The 24,894-nt window shown below is 40.8% G+C and overlaps 1 protein-coding gene and 1 pseudogene across 1 annotated transcript in view; both read left to right on the top strand.

Moving 5' to 3' along the window:
- The first annotated feature begins 558 nt into the window (after positions 1-558).
- LOC118818407 lies at positions 559-7,191 on the top strand (annotated as a pseudogene).
- Positions 7,192-13,969: 6,778 nt separating this feature from the next.
- Positions 13,970-24,894, top strand: part of LOC118818476 (vomeronasal type-2 receptor 1) — a 29,444-nt gene continuing 18,519 nt past the window's right edge. Inside the window, exons 1-5 of the mRNA XM_036585744.1 lie at positions 13,970-14,257; positions 15,657-16,490; positions 17,529-17,759; positions 18,809-18,932; positions 21,107-21,300. Coding sequence (XP_036441637.1) covers positions 14,003-14,257; positions 15,657-16,490; positions 17,529-17,759; positions 18,809-18,932; positions 21,107-21,300 — 1,638 coding nt within the window. The 5' untranslated portion in view covers positions 13,970-14,002. The remainder of the gene's footprint in view (positions 14,258-15,656; positions 16,491-17,528; positions 17,760-18,808; positions 18,933-21,106; positions 21,301-24,894) is intronic.

The following is a 24,894-nucleotide window of genomic DNA, read 5'->3' as shown; positions in this document are numbered from 1 at the left end:
AAAGAACGTTTGACTTTTCTTTTTGTAGGATTTCTTTATTTATTTAATGGCCATTTTTACTGAAAACTAACTAAATGAATGATGATTTCTTACTTGACAGTACTGTGTTTCCCATACTGAACAGAGAAACTGATAGTTAGGTTCTAATGTGCAAAGAAAGTGAGCATCATATGTTATTGCAGTGTAGGCGTATAATGGGGTACAATTCAGTTTCCACTGCCTGATGTCCTCAAGGGGATGATGTTACATTGGTGGTACATGTACAACATAAAAGTGAGCATGAGTGAACCCTGAATTCATTACACAAGCGTTGTGTTAGTCTGTGTTGTCGTAGCTGAACGCCATATAGGAAATGCTGTGCTGTGGAGTGCGGTGGATTGTTGGGGCAGTGTAATCGGGCTTACACAGGTGCACAGAGCCAGAATGCGGTGGTGGGGTGTGTATGTATGTCTCTGTGCACCTGTAGTGTTCCTCTGTACTCTGATCTCTGCCCAGCTCCTCCAACAGCAAACCTGCCGGCTCATCCGCCCTTCACACCTGCCTACCGTGGCCAAAGAGGGGAACATCACGTTGGGGGCACTGTTCTCGCTCCATGATGCAGTTCTGGAATCACAGCTGTCCTTCACCTCTCAGCCAGAGCCTGCTCAGTGCACTGGGTCAGTCACTGAAACTCCGGTCCACTACTGGCCACTACAGTAGAGCATCTCTGAAGACCTGTCTGGATTATTTATTTATTTATTTATTTATTTATTTATATACAATGTAAAAAGTGATGTCCTGGCAAATGAAATCATCTTAAAAGTTAATACGTCTCAAATTTTGAGACCTTTTAAAGAACATTATAAGATTGTGTAACTTCTTTCTAGACATGTTTAAGTCATTTTATCTGTCTTATTCTATTATTTCTGTTTCACTATTTCCTGAAAGAAGCAAAATTATCTGCCAACAGAACATAATAAAATGACTTAAAGCAACTAAAAACATGAAGAAATTAGTTAAATAGTCTTATTATTCTTACAACAGTCTTGAAATGAGAGATTTTAGATATATTGATGATTTAAGATGCTTTTACTGTCAAGATCTTTTTTTTTTTGCATTGTATATTAAAATGTTTCTTTCTTTTTAGCTACACTGCAAAAATGGTATCTTGTCAAGTAAAATTATCTTAAATCTAGTCAATAAATCTAATATTTCTCCTGTTGAGATTGTTGTAAGCTTAATTGAAGATTATAGATCTTATTTCTAGAAATTTCTTACTTGTTTCAAGTCACTTTATTAAGTAAATTTTTTTCACTATGTTGGCAGATAATTTTGCTTGTTTTAAGAAATGTGCTAGAAACCAACAAAATGATCTGCCAGCATAGTGAGATAATATTGCTTAATAAAATTACTTCAAACAAGAGAAAAGTGTCTAGAAATAAGTTAAATAGTCTAATAAGTGCACAACTATCTCAAAATGGGAAATATTAGACTAGATTTAACATCATTTCACTGGACCAGATGCCATTTTTGTACTGTAGTGCTTTTAGATATCTATCTAACTAGATATCTGTCATTCAGCTTGTGTGAGGCTTGATAACTTTTGATGAGTCTCACTACTCTAGACTGGGATAAGCAAACATATCATAGTTAATTCGCTGTTTGGTTGAAAAATTAAGCCTTTGCATTTTAGCTGTTCTTGTTCCTCACAGGTTTAATTTCCGGACCTTCCGATGGATGCAGACAATGATTTTTGCCATAGAGAAGATCAACAGAGACAGTCGACTCTTGCCCAACATCATCCCTGGGCTACAAGATCTATGACTCGTGCAGTTCACCTCTGCATGCCCTGCGCACAGCTGTGGAGCTGATGGGGGGCAGAGAGGAGGAGAGTGATGGAACAGAGTGTCAGGGCAACGTCCCTGTTGTCATTGGTGATGGTGGATCCACATTGTCACTGGTGGTTGCGCACTTTCTAGGGGTTTTTCCACTGCCACAGGTGAGCATAGCTGTGTGCTGCTTAGTTTACTGTGTTTAAAGGAGAAGTCCACAGATTTTTTCCACATTGGGTTATTGGTTGAGTGGTCTACAACTTATATTGAATTATTCTATTTGCAACCCAGTACAAGCAGAAAGCCTACACTTGCCTGTTTATAGTTTTTATATGTAACATTGGAGATAAAGTTTAAAAGAAAGCTTTCTGAGGACTATTTTGTCAATAATAGTAAGCATAAATTTGGAAAACATATATTTTAACTAAAACCTCATCTCAAAAATATTATAAAGTATTTCTCAGACATTGGGCAGCTTATTTGTTACCATTTCATTTTAAACTTTGTGACATAACTTTAAGGAGCATTAAACTTAGATGTCTGGTTCCTATCACTACCACTATGAACAACTGTGACTCTCTACAATGTTCACTGCAAACAATGTCTAATATTTCTCATTTTGAGATGGTTGTGCACTTATTATAAGATTCTCTAGCTTTTTTCTAGACATTATTTACTTGTTTTGGGTTTTGGGTTTTAGTAAGTAAAATTATCTCACTATGTTGGCAGATAATTTTGCTGGTTTCAAGCACATTTCTTAAAACAAACAAAATTATCTGCTAATATAGTGAGATCATTTACTCAATAAAATTACTTAAAACAAGTAAAACGTCTACAAATTAGGTAAATAGGCTTAAATTAAGCCTACAACAACCTCAACAGGAGAAATATTAGATTTGTTGACTATATTTACGATATCATTTTAGCAGTGTTGCATTTCAAACCACTTTATCTTTGTTTATATCTTCATGATTTTTTTAAAGTCTGTATGTGCTTGAATGTAATGTAAGTGCTTAAATGTTTTAAATGCTTAAAAGCCTTTCTTCTCTCCTTTCCAAAGGTCAGCTATTTCTCTAGCTGTGCTTGTTTAAGCAACAAGAAGGCATTCCCAGCTTTTCTGAGGACCATGCCCAGTGACTTCTTCCAAGTAGACGCCCTGGCTCAGCTGGTACAGCACTTCGGCTGGACCTGGGTGGGAACGGTTGCTGGGGACGATGCGTATGGTCGTGGGGGCGCCCAGATCTTTAGCGACAAAGTTACCAAACTTGGTGCCTGCATTGCTTTGTATGAGATCATTCCTAAAAATCATGCCCCAGCGGAGATGGCCAGGATAGTAGAGCGTATTAGTGGGTCAGGTGCTCGGGTGGTGCTGGTGTTTGCTCTAGAGCAGGATGCGAAAGCTCTCTTCTCTGAGGCTCTCAAACACAACCTGACTGGGGTGCAGTGGTTGGCCAGTGAGGCTTGGATCACAGCGGCTGTACTTTCCACCCCAGAGTTCCACTCCATTCTGCAGGGCTCTATGGGCTTTGCCATACGTAGGGCTGAAATCCCCAGCCTGCAGCCTTTCTTGCTGCGCCTGCGCCCCTCCTCCTTTTCCTGATGACCCTTTTGTTCTGCAGTTCTGGGAGGAGATGTTTAGATGCTCCCTTCAGAATGGAAGCAAAGGGGTGGGCTCAGATGCCCTACGCCCCTGTAATGGTTCAGAGGAGCTCGCTAGTGTAAAGAGCATCTACTCAGATGTGTCTCAGCTGAGGATCTCCTATAACGTCTATAAGGCGGTGTACGCTATTGCCCATGCTCTAGACGCTATGCTGAGATGTGTGCCAGAGAGGGGACCCTTCCCTGGGGGGGCCTGCCCTGACACTCGCAGTATAAAACCATGGCAGGTAGAAACATTAGTTCTCTCATTAATCTTGACATGTTTTTATGGTTATGTTCTCTTGGTTTTCTCTAGTGCCACGACAAAGCATGTATCTCTATTTGTTCATCAACAAAAGAGCCAAAATAAAAGTGTAGTTTATGAGACACATCAAAGCCCTTTCTCTCTCTCTTTCACCACCCTTGTTCCCCTTCTTATTGCTTGTGTCTTCTCTCCCAGCTCCTGTACTATCTGAAAAAAGTAGACTACATTAATGAGTTTGGTGAGGAAACTAAGTTTGATGTTAACGGTGACCCCGTGGCCATGTATGACCTCATTAACTGGCAGCTCTTGGACAGTGGAGAAGTCCAGTATGCCACTGTGGGTAGATTTGATGAAATCAGGAGTGCTAAACTGGAAATAAAAGAAGACAATATCATCTGGAATGGTTATCAGAGACAAGTAAGTCTTAATTACAGATTTTACAGGGTAATATGATCCATCCTTACGAAAGTACAATATCAGTGGTTCTCAAGCCCCCAGCCAGCCCATGTTTTTGCTCTGTTCTACCCCCCCAAACACCTGAACCAGGTGTTTAGGGTTCTTAATGGCTTTGTGTACATGGGGAACTGGATAGAGCAAAAAGCAGTCTAGAGGTCATGAGGACTGGATTGAAAAACAATGTACTATATAATTACATTTTGAATTCTGTCCCTGGAAAATAAATGATTTATATCTTTTTAGTTGCCCTGCTCTTTGTTGTGCAGGTCCCTGTGTCTGTCTGCAGTAGCAGCTGTCCCCCGGGCACCAGGAAGGCCATTAGGCCTAGCTTCCCTGTCTGCTGCTTTGACTGCATTCTCTGTGCAGCTGGGGAGATTAGCAATCAGACAAGTGAGTCGACTGCAAATGTCTAAGCAATGAAACAGGTCTGATACACCGTGAAGACACTGAGAAATATAGATTATGTTGCATCTATTAAACACTACATTTTATTTGTTTCATCCCATAACCTCTGAGGGAGACACTCATCACTGTTCAGAGGGACTAATAGTCTTATTAATCAAGAAGATCCCATCCAAATGCAAGCCAGGGTCTGTGTTATGCAATTGACTAAGACACTACCAATTACTACTGTAGTTAGCAACTGTATGCAGTATGATATACTAAATTACAATAGAATAAGTACAGAGCAAACCAAAGCTCAAAGCCCAACATTAAATACAATACAATAAATACATAGGACTGTGTGAACTGTGAGAATAATCACAACAAAAAGTAGTGCATGGCCACTTTATTAAGTATACCAACATCCACCTAACACCCACTGTCCATTTTATCAGGTCCAGTTACTGCACTTTGTAGTTCTACAATACAGTTTTTTCACTACAAGTGTCGTTACCTCTCTTTACCCCATTTGTTAGTGGTGAAGACCCACCAGGACCACCACAGATATTCTTTGGTGACACTCTTTTCTGATGCTGTGGTGGTGTGTTAGCGTGTCTTGTGCTGGTGTGAGTGGATCTGACACAGCAGTGCTGCTGGAGTTTTGAAACACTGTGACCACTTACTGCCCTCACTATTAGACACTCATACCTTCTTAGCCCCACTTGTTGCTGCACAGTTTGTGTTGGTCATCCTCTAGTTCTTTATCAGTGGTCAGTTTCTGGCCACAGGAAGCTGGATATATTTCGTTCACAGACTATTCTCAGCCAAGCAGTCAGTATTACTGCAGTGCTGAGAGTCATCCACCACTCAAATATTACCTGCTTGTTCTGTGGTGGTCCTGTGTAGTTCCTGAGCGTTGATGAATGGGGTAAAGAGGGGCTAACAAATTATGCAGAGAAACAAATGGATTGCAAAATGCACAAATATAGTAAGTAGACCTGACAAAAAGGACAGTGTAGATACAGTGTAGATGGACCAGTGATTGTATACCATATCAACACAATTTGTCTTTCAGTTTACTTACTTGAACTTAATTTAATTTACAGCTTATTGAGAAACAGTGTAATTATATTTCAAAGGAACATGAGTTCACACCAAAAGGAAGCCACAAAATAGATTACTGTTAATACCTAATCAGGAATTTGAACTCCAGTCTCCAGTATAAAAGCCTGCAACTTGACCCGCTCTACTATCTAATGACCTTGAATCATGGTGTTGCAGTTTTTTATAACCACTCAACAGAGCCTGGTTTTAAACCTTTGGTTTAATAAACTATTAGCGCTCCTCACAGCTGATATTACGATTGGTTGTTGTTAAACTTGACCATATTATTCAATGTGATGCTTTCTTAAAGAGATTTATCAGCAAGATTTCCAGTTCTGTGATGGTCAGAACACATGTTTTATTTTGTTGTATTTACTTATTTCTCTGCAACCTTTTTGAGGCCCTGGGCAGTCAGTCACATGGTAGCTCAGAGCATGATTGTACAAGCTTACCAAGAGGGCATTTTTAAAGCCTGAGGGTGAAAGTGCTTGGGGCCTATATGTGCACATGCCTGGTTGTGTTGATGTCATATATTTTAATAATGTATAAATGATGTACACATTTTAATCGAGATGCAGTGCACCTATAACGTGTTCTGACCCTGTGATTTCTCAGATGCTGTAGAGTGCGTGACTTGTCCACCTGAATTCTGGTCCAACCAGAAGAGGGATGCCTGCATCCCAAAGCTGGTGGAGTTCCTGTCCTATGGTGACACCATGGGCATGGCCCTGTTGGCTGTGGCTCTGTTGGGCTCCTGCGCCACCCTCGTCATCGCCCTCGTTTTCACCTGCAAGCGTCACACGCCTCTCGTCCGTGCCAACAACTCGGAGCTCAGCTTCCTCATCCTCAGCTCTCTGTGGCTGTGCTTCCTGTGTGCGCTGGCCTTTATCGGGCAGCCCACAGCCTGGTCGTGCCAGTTACGCCACACGGCCTTTGGCATCGCCTTCTGCCTCTGCCTCTCTTGCATCTTGGGAAAGACCATGGTGGTCTTGATGGCTTTCAAAGGCCACTCTCCCAGGCAGCAATGCCATCAGGTGGTTCAGGCCACCACAACTGCGTGCTCTGATTTTCCTCTGCACTGCAGTGCAGGTAGGAATTTGTGGTGCATGGCTGGGCCTGGCGCCTCCCTTCCCGCGTAGACTGATGACCCGCGAGTCTGCACGTATCATCCTGCTGTGTGACATGGGCTCCACACTCGCCTTCTCCCTGGTGCTGGGCTACATCGGTCTGCTGGCCGCTGTCTGCTTCCTGTTGGCCTTCTTTGCACGGAAACTTCCGGATAATTTCAACGAGGCCAAATTCATCACCTTCAGCATGCTGATCTTCTGTGCAGTGTGGATCGCCTTTGTGCCAGCATACGTCAGCTCTCCGGGGAAGTACACCGTGGCTGTGGAGGTCTTTGCCATCCTGGCCTCCAGTTACGGCCTTCTACTGTGCATCTTTGCCCCAAAGTGTTACATAATACTACTCAGACCAGAGAGGAATACAAAGAAACACCTCATGCTCAAATCCATGACAGAAAGGAGATTTTAACAATAAATAGTAATCTTATACATTTGAAATCTGATTTTTTTTGGAGGTTTACATATATAAACCCATAAACTCAGGTGTTTCCAGTATTTAATTAAAATATTTCAGTAAAATTTTAATATTGGGGTACATTATAATGCTTTTCTATCTCTTATTAGGCTTTATCAAGTAGTAAACCATTATATTGCAGTTTATTACTACTTTATTAGCAATAACTAGGGTGAATTATGCATTTTCCAGGGCACTTTTATTTGTGTATCGTACACCATCATCTTTTTGCTCAATATTTTTCAGGGTAAAATTTATGTGAGCTTACCATTGAGCTGTACTGCATGGCATTATGGAATATAATAGTTAAAAAGACATTTGATAATTTTGAACTATCATATCCCATAATACTGTGCGGTAAGAAAATATCTTAAGATGACTTGATTTCACAATAAAATGAGGAATATATAAATATATAAATGTTGTAATATAAATGTTGTAATTTCCTCCCTTGTTAATAATTAATAGTGAGCAAAAAATACAATGTATGATACCCTCATAAAAATGCTTAATTCACCCTAGTTATTGCTAATAAAGTAAACATATATCTGCTGTCGAGATGAGTTCAGTTCAACTCTTTCTCTGCATTGTAACTTCTCATCTGAGCATAAAGAAATATCTACACAGATGAACTGTTGTGGTCATCATTTCTAGATTTCCTGCCTTAGCAGACCAGCCAAAGGGCCAGGCAGTGTTACCATCAGCCCCATCTCACTGTCCTGTCATCACCCAAATGAGCTCAAGCACTGCCCCTCAGAGCCCCCCAATAAAAGCCCAGCTGCACAGGCTAATTAAAACCTCACTTAACAGCCTCTTTGTGCTCACTAAGTGCAGCAATAACAAACATGCGCAGGCTGATTTTATGACTGATTAGCTGCGGCTGATTTTATGAGTGTTTTTTTTCCCATCCTCATTAATGATAAGGTGCAGTGGTTGTTCCCTCCTCAGGAGAGCAGCCATGCAGTAAACAAAAGAGTGCAAACAACAGCATGGTGTCAAGAATTTAAGTGACCCAATGACAGACGTTTACATGGCACCCTAAGCCCTTCTCACCTCAACATGAAAGGCCCCACCATTTCTGACCTCAATAAAAATTCACTGTATCACGTTTTTTTGGATTTCACCACAATTTGACTCTTTTGGTATGATTTAGAATCCAATTTCAGATGATACAGTGCAGTTATTACTACGTATGCACCCAAATGGGTACTGAATCTAATGGGGGAAATGTCTGGTAAAAATGTTGTCCATATAAATCCATATAAAATGTAAAAATGTTATTTAAAAAGTGTCATTTAATTATATTGTTTCAAGTAGTTGACTATGAACTGAACCACTTAATGCAAATATGTGCATTAATGTGTACTGCCCCAGTACAAATACAGTATATAAACATCCTGTGTGGTTTATTTTAACCCTTAGAAACTTAAAATTTCTGGGAATCTTTAGGTATTTTTTTGGGTCAATTACAATTACGATGTGACAGTCACACACCTCAGAAACCTTTTCAGATATTGTTAGTCTGGAGTGTCTGTGAGCTGAAAGTGCAATAATTTTGATGTTGATTCATTCTGTTGGTTATTATGAGTAAAAATAAACAATTAGCATAAGGCGGACATGTTTTTATTGATTTTCTGTCCTCTTGGATTCAGACTGAGTGCTAAAACTCTGATACCCAGCAAGACAGACTTTATTTTTAATTACAAATTGAGTTGCATATTTAATATCAGATATTTTTAATACTCAAAATCAATATAAACTGAAAACTCTTTGTTTATGATATGAAGGCTAAAAACAGAGATGTAATATAACAGTAGCGAGTGGGTTTGGGTGATTTTGGAGCTGGATCTATGGCTGATGGATGATCACAGGTGGATGAAAACACTCTGGATGGTGAAGCAGAGTCTGATGATGATCTGATGTGTGAATCCTGTTGCTGTTTTATCTCTTTGTTGGAATATAAAGGCCAAAAAGCAGAGCAATAATATCAGGATTTTAGGTGATTTTCAAATTACTCACTGATGCTGACGTCACAGCTCGATGATGTCATGCTTGCTAGTTAGGGGTGGGTCTGCTGAATGTCCTGATATGTGGATATGTGGTCTCTGGGTCCTAAGGGTTAATGCCCTCTTTACATTTCCCATGATCCTTGCTATCAAAACTGCATGTCTTTTATTATGAATGTCAGAAAATGTTAAAGGAAGCAATGCAGTTCTTTAAATGTAGGTGTTCAAATAGCCAGGCTGGGCTATGGTGATAGAGCAAGTTAGCTAGGGTACCCTCAAAAATATAATACCTACATAAACTTTATTTGATCAATTACCTGTAGCAACACATGTTTATACAGATGTGATAGTCAATAAAGACATCTGCACATTATCCATTGTGATAAATCACAGAAATGTGGTCTGTTAAATGCTCTCTGGCTTGCTATGGTGTTCCTTTCTAAAACTGCCTTCAGGAGTTCAGCAGTTTGGGATGAAACTCTGGTGCATCCAACTCCAACGGTCAAGACACTTTATGTTAATGGGTTTTTATTTGAGGCTGGTTTTGCATGGTGAAACTTTCATGCAACTTTGCTTGAAACTTACATGACACTAAAGTTCCACTGAGTTGCATAATGTAAAGCATCCTGCAAATCATTTGAAACTCGGCCACAACAGTTGAGTCTAAACTGCCAAACAGATTTAAGTCAAATATGTGGTAAAGAACCGTAGATAGCTAAAAGACAGATATATACAGTAAATATAAAAAGAACGGCAGTGACAGCTGGAAAAATGAACAATAAAGAGCAAACAACACTTCATATAGTGAGAATGCTACAAATATGAGCAGCTAATTTGGCTAAATAGCGAAATAGTCAAATGTGTTGCGTGAGATTTTGTTTCTGACTTGCTTTGTGTAACTGTCAAGTTACATGGAAATTAAGTTGCATGCATTTTACAACATACAACCAGTTGAAAGTTTCACTGTGTAAAGCCAGACATTGTCGAAGAACATGCAAATGACTGGGCCTGATAAAAAAGTGCAGGTGTTCTACATTGTTAACAACAATTTCTGACCAGAGTTTGACGCATTTCTCCAGCAAGCTGAATTGTTCACAGACTTTGTGATCGGCACCAGCTACTTGGGTCCACAGAGTGAAATCAGCAGCAGATTTCTTCTTGGCTCTTGTTTAATTTTAGGAAAAGGCAGCATTCTGAAAGGACCATCGTCTAATCTCAGAGAAATAACATGATCTTAATCATTTTAGTATTAAATGTTTAAAAATCAGTAGCTTGCGGTGGGTTTGTACAACAACAAAATGTATATAAAAACAAAATTTAATGGTGTGCAAATCATTTAAACCCTATATTTAAGTGAAAATAGTACAAAGACAACAAATCAAACGTTGAAACTGAGAAATTTCATTGTTTTTTGAAAAATATTTGCCCATTTTGAATTTGATGCCAACAAAATGTTCCAAAAAGTTGGGATGGGGGCAACAAAGGGCTGGTAAAGCTGTGTAATGCTAAAAAAAAATTGGCAACAGGTCAATAACATGATTGGGTATAAAAAGATCATCCCAGAGAGGCGGAGTCTTTTAGAAGTAAGGATGAGGAGGGGTTCACCACTCTGTGAAAGACTGCACAATCAAATAGTGTAAAAATGTACTGCATTTTAATTTTGAACAATCATCATTAAATAACAATAGTTTTCCCCATAGGAATGAATGTGGTGCCAAAGTTTGTGCCCCCATTATAGTATGACGACCATTGACAACACCATATTTACCATGTAGGACACCATAGCAACCACCAACAACCACCTAGGAATCCCGTAGCAACCACGTGGGATACCCTAGCAATTGTCTAGCAACACCCTAGCAACCATCTGGGATGCCATAACAACCACATAACAACCATTCGGGATGCCATAGCAACCTCCTAGCAATGACCTGGGATACCATGGCAACTGCGTAGCAACATTTTAGCTAGCTTTATGCTGCACAGTCAAGAAAATGTACTTTTCTAGTTTACACTGAACTACTTTAACCAAATTCAACTGCATAGCCGCATCCCACATGATACGGTTAATTTGGCCTGTAATCAAAATCTCCACAGTGTTTTTTTTATTCTCTTGAGTGTCCTTCCTCTGAAACCGCCCATCCGGCCAGGTTTATTTGAATGATTTGTTTGAGTCATTCTAAAACATAATTCTATTGCTGCCTCGATCTTTGCAGTACTTTACAACTTGGGCGTTTTTAGTCTTTGTTCCATTTGAAGAGTCCCAAAAGTGAAGTAGTTGACCATGCAGGAGTTGAGCTCTGTCATAGGTGTGCTCTGTGTGTTTGTGTCTATGAAACACGCATGCGTGTCTTCACTTCTGTGCATAACTCGCCCCCCTCTTTAATTTCCCTACAGAGGTGCTTTTCATTAATCAGCCTCTATAAAACTCTCCAGTCATCACAGCTCTGCATACTAAACGCTGAGTGGACCGCTGATGTGACTCGCCGATCAGGATATGCAGCTCCACCAGGTCGCGACCCTGCTGCTTTCTCTCCACTGCACCACACGTGGTGCCTCCGAGGCCGACTGTGGCCGCTGGCAGGACCTGGACTCTGCGGTGGTCCATAAGGATGGCCAGGTGATTCTGGCTGGAATGTTCCCCATCCACTCTAAGGGCATAGAGCAGCAGCTGAACTTCACCAGTTCACCAGGCAAGAGGAGATGCAGGGGGTAAAGAGTGTTGGCTCCTGAATTTTGCAAGCACACCTCCTGCTTTTGAGGGGCTGCCAATGATTAAAGCCCCCCTTTTACTTCACTGGCTTTGATGTGCTCCACCAGCTACCTGATCCATTATGTAAATACGCAGGCTGTGTACACGTTATTTGGAGATAAAGTGTTTAAAATTCACTTTGTTCTTTCTGTAATTGTTCAGTGTCTGTTCTGTACACAGGAGAAGCTTCACACTTGATCATATTTATCAAAGATACCGTACTGACCATGTAATTTGCCTGTAGGGGTGGGCAATGTAATAATGTTTCACTGTTATTGTGATAAGAGAAATTGTGATATACTTTATCTTGGGTATCATCAGTGCTTTTATAAAAATTAAGCGAACATCTATAATCTAGAAGATGATTCAGACCAGTTAGAGAGATTAATTAAAAGAGAGCCTGTAAACAGCAAGTATATATCATTTGTAATGAAAAAAAATGTGTGTTTATGTTAGAAAATAATGCAAAATCGAAGCCTTTTCACTAGTGGTTTCAGACTTTTGGACCCCACTGAATCCAAAGGTCTGAAACCGCTAGTGATTATGCATCTTTTTACTTATTGCATTCTTTTCTTTTAATTTAAGGCAGCTTTTCATTACAAATGATATTATCAGCATAGCAATTTGAATTACAAGGAGAATCTATGAAATATTTACATGAATTTCTCAGTGTGTGGTACTGTATGTCCCTCTTTTGCTCTAAAGGGTAATTTCCCTGATTTTTCAAAATATCTGTGTTATTCAGTGGTTAAGATGTAAACAAAGTCATTCAGAGTGGTTTGGTGTGAAGTAGTTGATTGTAGAGAAACTCGGATGTCTTTACAGTGGTGGTGATAAGAACCAGGGGTCACCATGTCTACAACACAAAAATAGCCATTTTATTTACTATCCAAAACCACCAGTGAACCTGCATGTGTCTTCTGAGTGTTTATATGTGATGTTGATGATGATAAAATAGTGATAAATCTGAAAACTTTGTAGTGCCTTACAGCAGTCCACATGTATCTCTCTGCTGTGAATGGTGTTTAAAAAGAGTATATGTTAGGCCTTAAAGCAAAACTACCATGAAATTTTGTCTTTTAGTGGTAGATGTCTGGTTCCTACTACCAGTACTGTGAACAATTCTGATGGGTCATTTCACATCAGACCACTCTGAATGGCTTTGTTTGCATCTTAACCATGTAATTATGCACAAATGTTGAAAAAATGGTGGGATTCCCCTTTAATAACAGCTGGCACTTGAGCTGGCATGGACACAAGCTTGTGCGGCAGCCTTTGATGAACAGATTATATCCACAGTACAGTGAGGAACAACAGTGATGTTAAGGCCTAATTGCATACCTTGAAAACTGGTTTTAAATTTACAAGCCTGGAGTCAGTATCATTCTTCAGTTTTTAACATAATTTGAAATTGCCTTGGGCTTTACATTGTGTGTAAATTTCATGATGAATGGACCAACAGAAATGACCCAAAATTACTTGTCTGGTTCCATTGATTTACATTAAAAGTAAAGTATGTTTTTTCCTTCTCCTGTAAAGTTGCCATTTTGGAGATATGAGGTCTTGATCCGACAATGGCAACTTTACAGGAGAAGGAAAAAACATACTTTACTTTTAATGTAAGTCAATGGAACCAGACTTTTCTCCAAGCCATTTTGGGTCATTTCTGTTGGTCCATTCATCATGAAATTTACACACAATGTAAAGGACCACAGATACTTTCTCACAGCAGCGATATATGTATATATATATATATATATATATATACATATATATATATATATATATATGTGTACATATTATTGCAATATAGTGCAGTGATGATCCCTAGCTCAAGGTTCTTGAGGCTTCCATCCCAGTGACTTGAGAGTCCACTCCATTAAGAGTTTACTAATATTTTTCTGAGACTGTTTGTAAAAAGGCGTTTTAAAGATACCATTGACTGGTCTGCCTTTGAATGTCTTGCTGCTTCAGGTTTAACCTGCGTGTGTTTCGCTGGTCGCAGTCCATGATCTACTTCATAGAGGAGATCAACAGAAACCCTAACCTGCTGCCCAACATCACACTGGGCTACAGGATCTATGACACATGCGGGCTGGTGGCTCTGTCTATGAGAACAGCCTTGTCGGTGGTCTCTCAGCCCCTGAAGAGGAACAGTACTGGAGCGTGTTCGTCCCCCACCATCCCTCTGATCATAGGAGACTCGGGATCCACTCTGTCTATGGCCATCTCCAGACTGCTCAATCTGTTCAGCGTCCCGCTGGTGAGACACAAACATGGCCATGCACTGTGTGCTCGAATGTGTGTGCTGTTGAAACGACTCTCTCTCACTCTCTCTCTCTTTATCTCTCTGTCTTAAAATTCCCGGTGAGAAAACTTTGCACAGTGAAAATCCACTGGAAATTTTAAGTCAACCTTAAATAAAATGCACAAAATTTCAATACTGCAACTTAAGTTATGTCAACAAAAAGATGTAAGATGAGCTTAAAAAAATCACAAGAATTGTGGTTGCCTCCACGCTTCATCAGATCCTCCCCTGAATTCAATCATCGCCAATTCCCACCCACAAGCTATGATGTCCCCTATCACATAGTGTCCCTACTCTGGGGCAGAGGTGCACTGGTGGGGGGTTCAGGGGTGGTGAGAGCTTCTTCCTCTTAGATATCTGACTATACTCTGTTAGAAATAAAGGTTCTGTGCAGGAACATTTCTCATTCATCAAGGTACAAACGATGTAAATGTGCCCTCAAAGGTTCTGAGGTCCAATTGTGAACCTTAAATAAGTTTTTCCAGTGAAAACGTACATATTTGTAGCATTTCATAACCTGATGTTTTAAAACAGAACCATAAAATAAAAGCCTGGAGGCGAGACGGGGTGTGTGGAGTCAGTACAGCTTGGAAAATATCATTTCAGTGGATTATGGTTCAGTTATTTTCCCTAATCAAAGGTACTGAGATGATCCCTTGAAGGTTCCACCCCAGTGACAAGAGGGGTACTGCCCCCAGTGACAGTTTCATACCTTTATTTCTGAGAGTGTAGAGAGCTGTGGCATTGCCAGCATTCAAAACAGCTGCGTCACAAAGTATAAAATTTGAGTTAGGGAATGAAAGAAGAGGTCATTTTAATCAGAGCAGTTGACCTGTGCTCACATAGTTCCTTATGTTCAATAGAGAACATTGCCTGTGCTTAGATAAAGAACATTTACTTATGCAAATTGCAAATAAGTACATTTTATTATTCAGAGAGCAACGTTTTTAAATTGTTATTAACCTTTTTTTTTATTACATCTTTTTTGTGATGTCATAGCTTCAGAGTGGTGCAACTGTTTAACTGCTTGATCATCAAGAGAGTAGTCATGAGTTTAAATCATGCTGGTGCTTCAGCCTTCTTTGGATACAAATTTGAGAAGAACAGGCCCTCATCCCCAAAGGGTGGGAGCACTGTGCCTTGGGGGCAGTTTTTGTATGTGGGTGGGAATTTGCAATGACTAAATTGGAGGAGGGAGTAAAAAATCATAAAATCAAATAATGTAAAGGGGAACTGGTGAGGTTTTTTTATGACAGTATTTCTTGATAGCTTTGCCTAAATATTGAAAAAGCAATATTCTGTATCTCTGTTTTCTTCTTCCCAATATACCCCAACCCCCCCCCAACACTCCCAGGTTAGTTACTTTGCCTCCTGTGCTTGTCTGAGTGACAAGCAGAAGTTTCCGTACTTCTTCCGTACAATTCCCAGTGACGCGTACCAGGCCAGCGCTCTCGCTCGCCTTGTAAAACACTTTGGCTGGACATGGGTAGGCGCAATGGGTGGCGACGATGCTTATGGGCGAACTGCCCTGGACATGTTCACCGCAGAGGTGTCCCGCCTAGGCGTGTGCGTGGCCTTCCGGGTCATCATCCCAAAGTTACCTTCTCAGCTGCAGCTCCAAGACATCGTAAAGACGATTCGAGACTCCACTGCACATGTACTGGTCGCCTTTGCCATTGAGGAGGACATCCAGCCAGTGGTGGAGGAGACGGTCAGGCAGAAAGTGACGGGAAAACAGTGGGTGGCCAGTGAAGCCTGGATAACGTCCACCCTCATCTCCACTAATTACCCCTCTTTCAGCGGCACCATCGGTTTTGCCATCCGCCGGGCTGAAATCCCTGGCCTCAGGACGTTCCTCCACAGCCTGCAGCCATTGGCTGACCCATATAACCCCTCTGCCAAGGAATTCTGGGAAACGCAGTTTCAGTGCTCCTTTAATACAAGCATGCCAGTTGATTCTATGGCTGACCCTGTCCACTACAACCGTACCTGTACAGGACAGGAGAAGATTGCGGACACTGAGACTATCTATAATGATGTGTCTCAGCTCAGAGTGACCTATAACATGCACAAGGCTGTATATGCAGTAGCACACGCACTGCACAACCTGCTAATGTGCAAGAAGGAAGAGAGCAGCACTGATAAGCAGCAGCAGTGTCCAGATATCTACAACCTGCAGGCCTGGCAGGTATAACACTCAGGATTCCTGCCAATGAAATCTATATAAGAAGGATTATCTTGAAAATACAGTACTGTACAAAAGCCACTACCCTTATTTTATTGAATTTCAAATATAAATGAGTACAAGTTATTTATTTTTCAGTGTCCAAACCAACAACTAAATAGAATCGGTATTTAGCGTTCACTCTACCTTTATTACAGCTTCCATTCTTTTTAGGTGACTCACTTTCCGTTTCTCAAAGAAATCTGCAGCCACACCACAAGTTCAGTCTTAGAAGTTGATTGCACGTTTTTTCTCGTTAACCAAAAATCCCAAACACATTTAATGATTTAGGGGCCTGGGCTCTGGGGTGGCTTCTTATTAGATGTTAGCATAAACAGACCTTCAACAGTGCTGAGTTGTCTTCACACAGTGGAAGGATGGACAGAAACACCTGTGGATTTTTTTTAGATCTGATGCAAGAGTGAAGCTTTTCTCCCGTATCTTAAAGAATAAAGTACTTTTTATCTGATAAGGAAAATTTTAGTGGTCTATCAGTTCCTTTATGGTTAAGTGTCTCATTTTCTATCATTTCAATTATTATGTAGTAACTTTTGTTTTTTGTAATTGTGTGCATTTTTGTAAATCCTTATTTTAGTTATTTTTCTTTTTTATGCAAGTGGAATATCATATCTAATCTCATCAGAAACATCTCCTGAAAAATGAATAGCTTGTATTTTTTGACTGAAAACTAAATGAATGAAAGCTTTTGCACAGCACTGTGTTTGAAATGAATTCAGATGTACAGATATATTTACTTATGAATGAAACATATCATATGAACACAATTACATCTAGTAAGTTTACTTACTCATGGCAATAACTCTGTTGTTCTAAGTAGAATTGATGTACACATTTGAATCATCAGTTCTTTTTAAGAATAGATACTTTTCTCCATTAAAATGATCATGATTTCCATTTTCCCTGATTTAAAATTGTACGGTGTACTTTTTAAAATTGGGCATGAATGTGCTATAGTGCAAATTTCTTCTTCTCTTTTTGTAGGTGATACAGTACCTGAAGGAGGTGAACTACACCAATGTGTTTGGAGACACTGTGTATTTTGATGAGTATGGAGATCCTGTTGCGTCGTATGATATTGTAAACTGGCAGAACAGAACGGAGGGCGGTCCACTGCAGTTTGTTACAGTTGGACGCTTTGACTCCTCTCTTCCAACCGAGCAGCAGCTTGTGCTCTACCAGGACAGCATTGTTTGGCATGGGGGATCCAGAGAGGTGACATTATTGCACATTACTGCTTGGTTGCAATTATTGACTCATTTAGGATAATTAAACATTTTTTTTTGACCCAATGTGTTTTACCAGTTGTGTTTTTACCCCATTTTCCCACCCAGTATAATCATAGCCAATTCTTCTTCCCAGATAGTTGGCTTACTACTGGGCATGTGGGCCAGATCCATACGGACAGCTTCATACAGTTTTGCCTTGTGTCTATAAGTGTGGGAAATTCTGGCATGAATGTTGTGGGCCAACAATGTAGTTGGGCCAGAGTGGGGCCAAATTTAGCGTGTGGGTCAGATCTGGGGCAAGGACCCAGCCGTATACTGGGCCAGAGCAAACCAAGGATGTGGTCCTCAAGTAGGCCAGACAAAATTTGCTAACTGGCTAACCAGGTCATCTGCTGTCACACAGCGCTATCAAGCCAGTAACATGAAGTCTGGCTCAACAAGCCTGGAGTGGAGCACTAACTCCAATTTTGTTACCAGATAGCAGACAGTTCTGGGCTGATTCTAGCTTTCATACATGAGAGTTGGTTGATTACTGGACAGGTGTGAGGCATGTGGGCCAGAATATGGCCAGATGCCGCACAGCTGTATGCAGATTTGCCTTGGGTCAATATTTGTGGGCCAATTCTAGCGTGAATGACCAACGATGTAGTTGGGTCAGATTTGGGCCACATTTGTAAGTTCTACTCCTTTCAGAGTGTGTGGGCCAGGTCAGGGCTGAGGACACTGTTGTATAGTGGGCCAGAACAAACCCAAGGATGTGGCTCAAATTTAGCTGCATTTAGCCAGAGAACTAACATAGCAGCTAGCAAACACGATTACATTGAATAATAATATCCTCACATTTGTACACATTAGTTTAGTTCAGTAGTTATTGAAACATTTATAGTAGATTGAATAATAGTATTAGGCTTATTTACTAAATAATAGGCCCAAGGTGTTAGTGTCCCCCCCTCTGTAGCTCACTGTCTCTCTTTCTCTCTCACTATGTCTGTGTCACTTTCTCCTCCTCATTTCGTTTCCCTTTCCTGCTCCCAGGTGCCAGTGTCGGTGTGTTCACCTAGCTGCCTGCCAGGCTACAGGAAAGCAACACGTAAAGGCGAGCCTGTCTGCTGCTACGACTGTGTGCCCTGTGCTGAAGGCACCATCAGCAACAGCCTAGGTATGCAGCCACATCCTAGAGAACCTCTATACTGCACAATTTCAATTTAGTGTTTCTTACCTGCCCCAACTTATTCAACTAATGTGTAATTACTTTGAGGCATCTTTAAATGTGTGGAGCCGTTGTGTGCATATACACCACTCAGGCATAACATCAGGACCACCTCCTTGTTTCTACGCTCATTGTCCATTTTATCAGCTCCACTTATTATATAGGTGCACTTTGTAGTTCTACAGTTACAGACTGTAGTCCATCTGTTTCTCTGATACTTTGTTAGCCCCCTTTCACCCTGTTCTTCAGTGGTCAGGACCCCCATGGACCCTCACAGAGCAGGCACTATTTGGGTGGTGGATCATTCTCAGCACCGCAGTAACACTGATGTGGTGGTGGTGTGTTAGTGTGTGTTGCGCTGGTCTGAGTAGATCAGACACAGCAGTGCTGCTGGAGTTTTTAAACACCTCAGTGTCACTGCTGGATTCAGAATAGTCCACCAACCAAAAATATCCAGCCAACAGCGTCCTGTGGGCAGCGTCCTGTGACCACTGATGAAGGACTAGAGGATGACCAACACAAACTGTGCAGCAGCAGATGAGCTCATACTGTACAGCAAGGGATGAGCTACTGTCTCTGGTTTTACATCTACAGGGTGGACCAACAACACAGGTGCGTCTAATAGAGTGGACACAGTTTTTAAAAACTCCAGCAGCACTGCTCTGTCTGATCCACTCGTACCAGCACAACACACACTAACACACCACCACCACATCAGTGTTACTGCAGTGCTGAGAATGATCCACCACCCAAATACTACCTGCTCTGTGAGGGTCCATGGGGTCCTGACCACTAAAGAACAGGGTAAAAGGGGGCTAACAAAGTATCAGAGAAACAGATGGACTACAGTCTGTAACTGTAGAACTACAAAGTGCACCTATATAGTAAGTGGAGCTGATAAAATGGACAATGAGCGTAGAAACAAGGAGGTGGGCATAATGTTATGCCTGATCAGTGTATACTTACATTTGTAGTTTGTGCTCAGACCAATTAAAGACATCACAGAACTAAATTTCACCCGAAATTTTCATCCGAAAATTTCAAATATCATATGGAATGGTGCATTATTTCCACTGGAATGTTTAAGTGACTGAGCTGATTATAGTGTGTCTGTCATGGATGGATATCATAGTTAGTGATGCTATTTGGTATTGCTTAACCTTCTAGGGTCTGGGGGCATTTTTTTGCATATATTCTTAACTTTGCCTTTAAAGGCGCTTGCATACAACATGATGCCCACATATGGGCCTCCAAGCTGAAAAAATCAAATCCAGTTTTAGAAAATCTTAATATCTTTAGCTTTACTCATGTGGACAAATTGTTTTGGTGCTTGAAACTAGTTTACCAAAGTCTTAGGTTCACAAAAGTAGTGGAATGTATGAATAAAATAGGAGATTCTCATTGATATTTTCCAAAACTACTGCTGCAACCTAAGCGGCTGCTAACTTTTTACACACCACTTGCATCTGTGTCCAAGGCAAATGAATGAAAAGTGTTTCAACATGATGTGTAAATCCTTAGTTATTTCCTGAGTGTCCATTGGTCAGTTTCGTGCAAAATATAGACAGACACATGAATCCACCAATTATTACCATTAAAGGCGAGAGGCAGATGACGGACACACAAATCTACCAGTTGCACACAGTGAAAGGCAGATAGTGAGTGTCCCAACTTGTCTTCATTTGCTCATAACTCCAGATGTGAGTCATGTCTGACATCACAATGTGATGCAATGGAAAGGACGACTACAGATTTAGGAACTGTTTGAACCATATTTCTGTGCAGTATTGTCACAAAGATATTAATAGAAACACTGAGAAACATCAAATTTGATGTGCTGACGCATTTCTCGACCCTGGAGGGTTAATACAGATATGCAGTTTAACAGTTTGGAATCATTTCTTTTTGTAAATAAACCACAATATCCTAATATATACACACTACTGTGTCTGAAGCATCTGAGAAAATGCTATGTTAAGCTATTTATGTGGACATTTGTTTTATTAATTGAAGATAATTTTTATATTGAGGGGCCCTTTAATTATTTTTGCACTGGGGCATGTAAGATCCTAGTGACACCACTGCTGCCCTTCACTATGTTGTTGTCCTGTCTTTGTCCTCAGACCAGTCTGAGTGTAAGTTCTGCCCTGAAGACCTCTGGTCCAACCCACAACGTGACAGTTGTATTGACAAGCAGATCGAGTTTCTGTCCTACACCGAGGGTTTCGGAATGGCCCTCGCAGCCACAGCCATCCTGGGTGTCGTCGCTACCGTGACGGTGGCTGCCATTTTCCTGCGTCACCGAGACACACCGCTGGTCCGCGCCAACAACTCAGAGCTGAGCTTCCTGCTGCTGCTGTCGCTCACCTTCTGCTTCTTATGCGCGCTCACCTTCCTGGGCCAGCCGACCCGCTGGGCCTGCCAGCTCAGACGCACTGCCTTTGGCCTGACCTTTGCCCTCTGTCTCTCCTGCCTGCTGAGCAAGACTCTGGTGGTGCTAATGGCCTTCAGGGCCACACTGCCTGGTAACAACGCAGCTCAGTGGTTCCGCCCCCCACAGCAGCGTCTGGGCGTGTTCCTGTGCTCCGCCCTACAGTGTGCAATCTGTGTGGCTTGGCTAACCACGGCTCCGCCTCATCCAGTGAAGAACACCTGGCTGTACCGTGACCGGATCATTCTAGAATGCCACCTGGGTTCCTTGGCTCTGTTCTGCTGTGTGCTCGGCTACATCGGCTGTCTCGCTGCCTTTTGTTTTATCCTGGCCTTTCTGGCTCGGAAGCTTCCCAATAACTTTAATGAAGCCAAGTTTATCACATTCAGCATGATCATATTCTGTGCAGTTTGGATCGCTTATATCCCAGCTTATGTCAGCTCTCCTGGAAAGTTCACTGTAGCAGTGGAGATATTTGCTATTTTAGCCTCTAGTTTTGGGGTACTTCTGTGTATATTTGCCCCCAAATGTTACATCATCATCTTTATGCCTGAGAAGAATACTAAAAAATATCTCATGTCTCAGAAAACTAGCAGGTGATTTATACTATTAATTAAACTATTGGCAGAGCTTATGAGATAATAAAGGAGGCTTGCAAATGTAAGCAATTTGGAAAATGTTTGCTCTCCTATTGATTTCTATTTTTGCATATTTTTCCCACTTAATTGTTTCAGATCTTTATTTAGAAATTTAGAAAATGTAATATAAGTCAGCCATGAGAATGGTTGCATAGTTTTTAAGTGATCATTCCATTTATTGAAGGACAAAAGTTATCTAACGCCAACTGGCACCCTGTGAATAAGTAATTGTGCCCTTATCCACAAATTAATCAAACTGAATTGATAATTGGGATCAAATAAACTAGACACACTCAGGCTTGATTCCTGCCAGCCCTGTGGAATCTAAACACTACTCAAGAAAACCTTTCCACCAATGTGAAGTTGTGAAGCTAAAAGGTCTCAACAAGCAGTACACAATGACAATCAGAAGAAATTCTGAAATTCTGAAATTCTGGAGATGAGAAAGGAAGTTATTGGGATATGTTAATCTGGAAAGGGTTACATAGCCTTTTCTAAGGCTTTGGGACTTTGGTTAACCACACTGAGAAATGGAGAAAACTTGGAACAGTGGTGAAGCTTCCAAGAAGTACCCAGCCTACCAAACAGCACAGTGATGACTCATCCTAGAAGTCATGAAAGAAACCAGAAGAACGTCTAAGGAACTACAGTCTGCGCTTCAGATGAGGTCAACATTAATGATTCCACCATTAGGAAGAGACTGAGCAAAAATGGTATCCATAGGACAGTTGCAAACAAAAAATCACTGCTAACCAAGAAGAACACAAAGCCTCGTCTCACATTTGCCAAAAAAACACCTTGATGGCCCACAAGCTTTTTAGAAAAATGTTTTGTGGCCTGATGATCAAAATGTTTTGCATAATAGATTACCTATTATATCTAGCATAAAGCTTACACAGCATTCCACAATAGGAATTAAAAACCAACAGTGAAACATGGTGGTGGTAGTGTGATGGTGTGGGGGTGCCTTGCTGCTTCAGGTCCTCCATGACTTGATGTAACTGAGGGGCCATGAATTCTGCTCTGTACCAGAAATTCAGAAGGAGAATGTCTGGTCATCAGTCTGTGATCTGAAGCTTAAGCACAGTTGAGTTATGCTGCGAGACAATGATCCAAAGCAAAGAGTAAATCCGCCTCTGAATATTTGTTTTGGAGGGGGCTAGTTAAAGTCCTGAACCCCACTGAGATGCAGTGGCAATTGGTTGCACTTGCTGATGCTAAAGGTGGCACAAGCAGTTATTAAACTTAGAAGATCAGTTACTTTTTCATGTTTCCTTCAATAAATGAAACGATCATTTAAAAACTGTTTGTGTTGTCCTTGTCTGAGGGTCTTAAACCATTTAATATGACAAATAATGCAAAAGTAGACCAAATAAGGAGGGAACATATACTTTTTATGAGACTATATTGATAAAGTTGTAAGAACGTTATTATTCTTTTAAACTGCTAATTTTTAGTCAATAAACTCAAATGGCCTAGCGTTAGCACTCTTAGCAAAAAGCGTTCTGTATAGTACTAAAAAGATTCTATTACTTGTAGCATTAGTAGAACCGGTGCTATTTAGAACATTTTTATTCTTTTCTTTTAGGAGACAATGTACAGCACCTTTACATCATAGAGATAAAAGTTATTTGAGTTGTCACAGTTCTATATATCTACTATACACTGATCAGGCATAACATTATAACCACCTCCTTGTTTCTATGCTCATTGTCCATTTTGTCAGCTCCACTTACTATATAGGTGCACTTTGTAGTTCTACAGTTACAGACTGTAGTCCATCTGTTTCTCTGATACTTTGTTAGCCCCCTTTTACCCTGTTTTTCAGTGGTCAGGACCCCCATGGACCCTCACAGAGCAGGTACTATTTGGGTGGTGGATCATTCTCAGCACTGCAGTAACACTGACGTGGTGGTGGTGTGTTAGTGTGTGCTGCGCTGGTCTGGTGGATCAGACACAGCAGTGATACTGGAGTTTTTAAACACTGTGTCCACTCACTGTCCACTCTATTAGACACTCCTACCTTGTCGGTCCACCTTGTAGATGTAAAGTCAGAGACGATAGCTCATCTGCTGCTGCACAGTTTGTATTGGTCATCCTCTAGTCCTTCATCAGTGGTCACAGGACGCTGCCCACAGGACGCTGTTGGCTAGATATTTTTGGTTGGTGGACTATTCTCAGTCCAGCAGTGACACTGAGGTGTTAAAAACTCCACTCGGACCAGCACAACACACACTAACACACCACCACCACGTCAGTGTCACTGCAGTGCTGAAAATGATCCACCACCCAAATAGTAAGAGAGTATGCAGAGAAACAGATGGACTACAGTCTGTAACTGTAGAACTACAAAGTGCACCTATGTAGTAAGTGGAGCTGATAAAATGGACAATGAACGTAGAAACAAGGAGGTGGTCATAATGCTATGACTGATCGGTGTATACAGTCATATGCAAACGTTTGGGTGACACTAGTCAAATGACACATTTTGTTGATTTTCTAAGTGACCATAAACACACTCTCTACAGAAAACACACTTCTGAACATTTTAATTCACCATTATTGTTCATTTGCTGAACTTGACATATTGGGCAAAAATAAATAAAAAAAAATGTGGCCTGTGCAAAAGTTTTGGCACACATTTTATTTATTATTATTTTTTTTTCTTATATGTTAAACATATAAATAGAGATACTAACTAGAAATTGTGCACTAAAAATTTGTAGAAATATGCAGTGTTTAAGTTTGTTTCCTGTAGAAGATGAATTCTAAAACATTATAATGGGTTATCTAAACCAGGCCTACTTTCTGTTCATGTTTTGTGCTTTCTGTTTTCACCACC

Source organism: Colossoma macropomum, unplaced genomic scaffold, assembly GCF_904425465.1.
Source record: "Colossoma macropomum unplaced genomic scaffold, Colossoma_macropomum, whole genome shotgun sequence".
NCBI lineage: Eukaryota > Metazoa > Chordata > Actinopteri > Characiformes > Serrasalmidae > Colossoma > Colossoma macropomum.
This window is presented reverse-complemented; position numbering and strand designations above follow the sequence as displayed.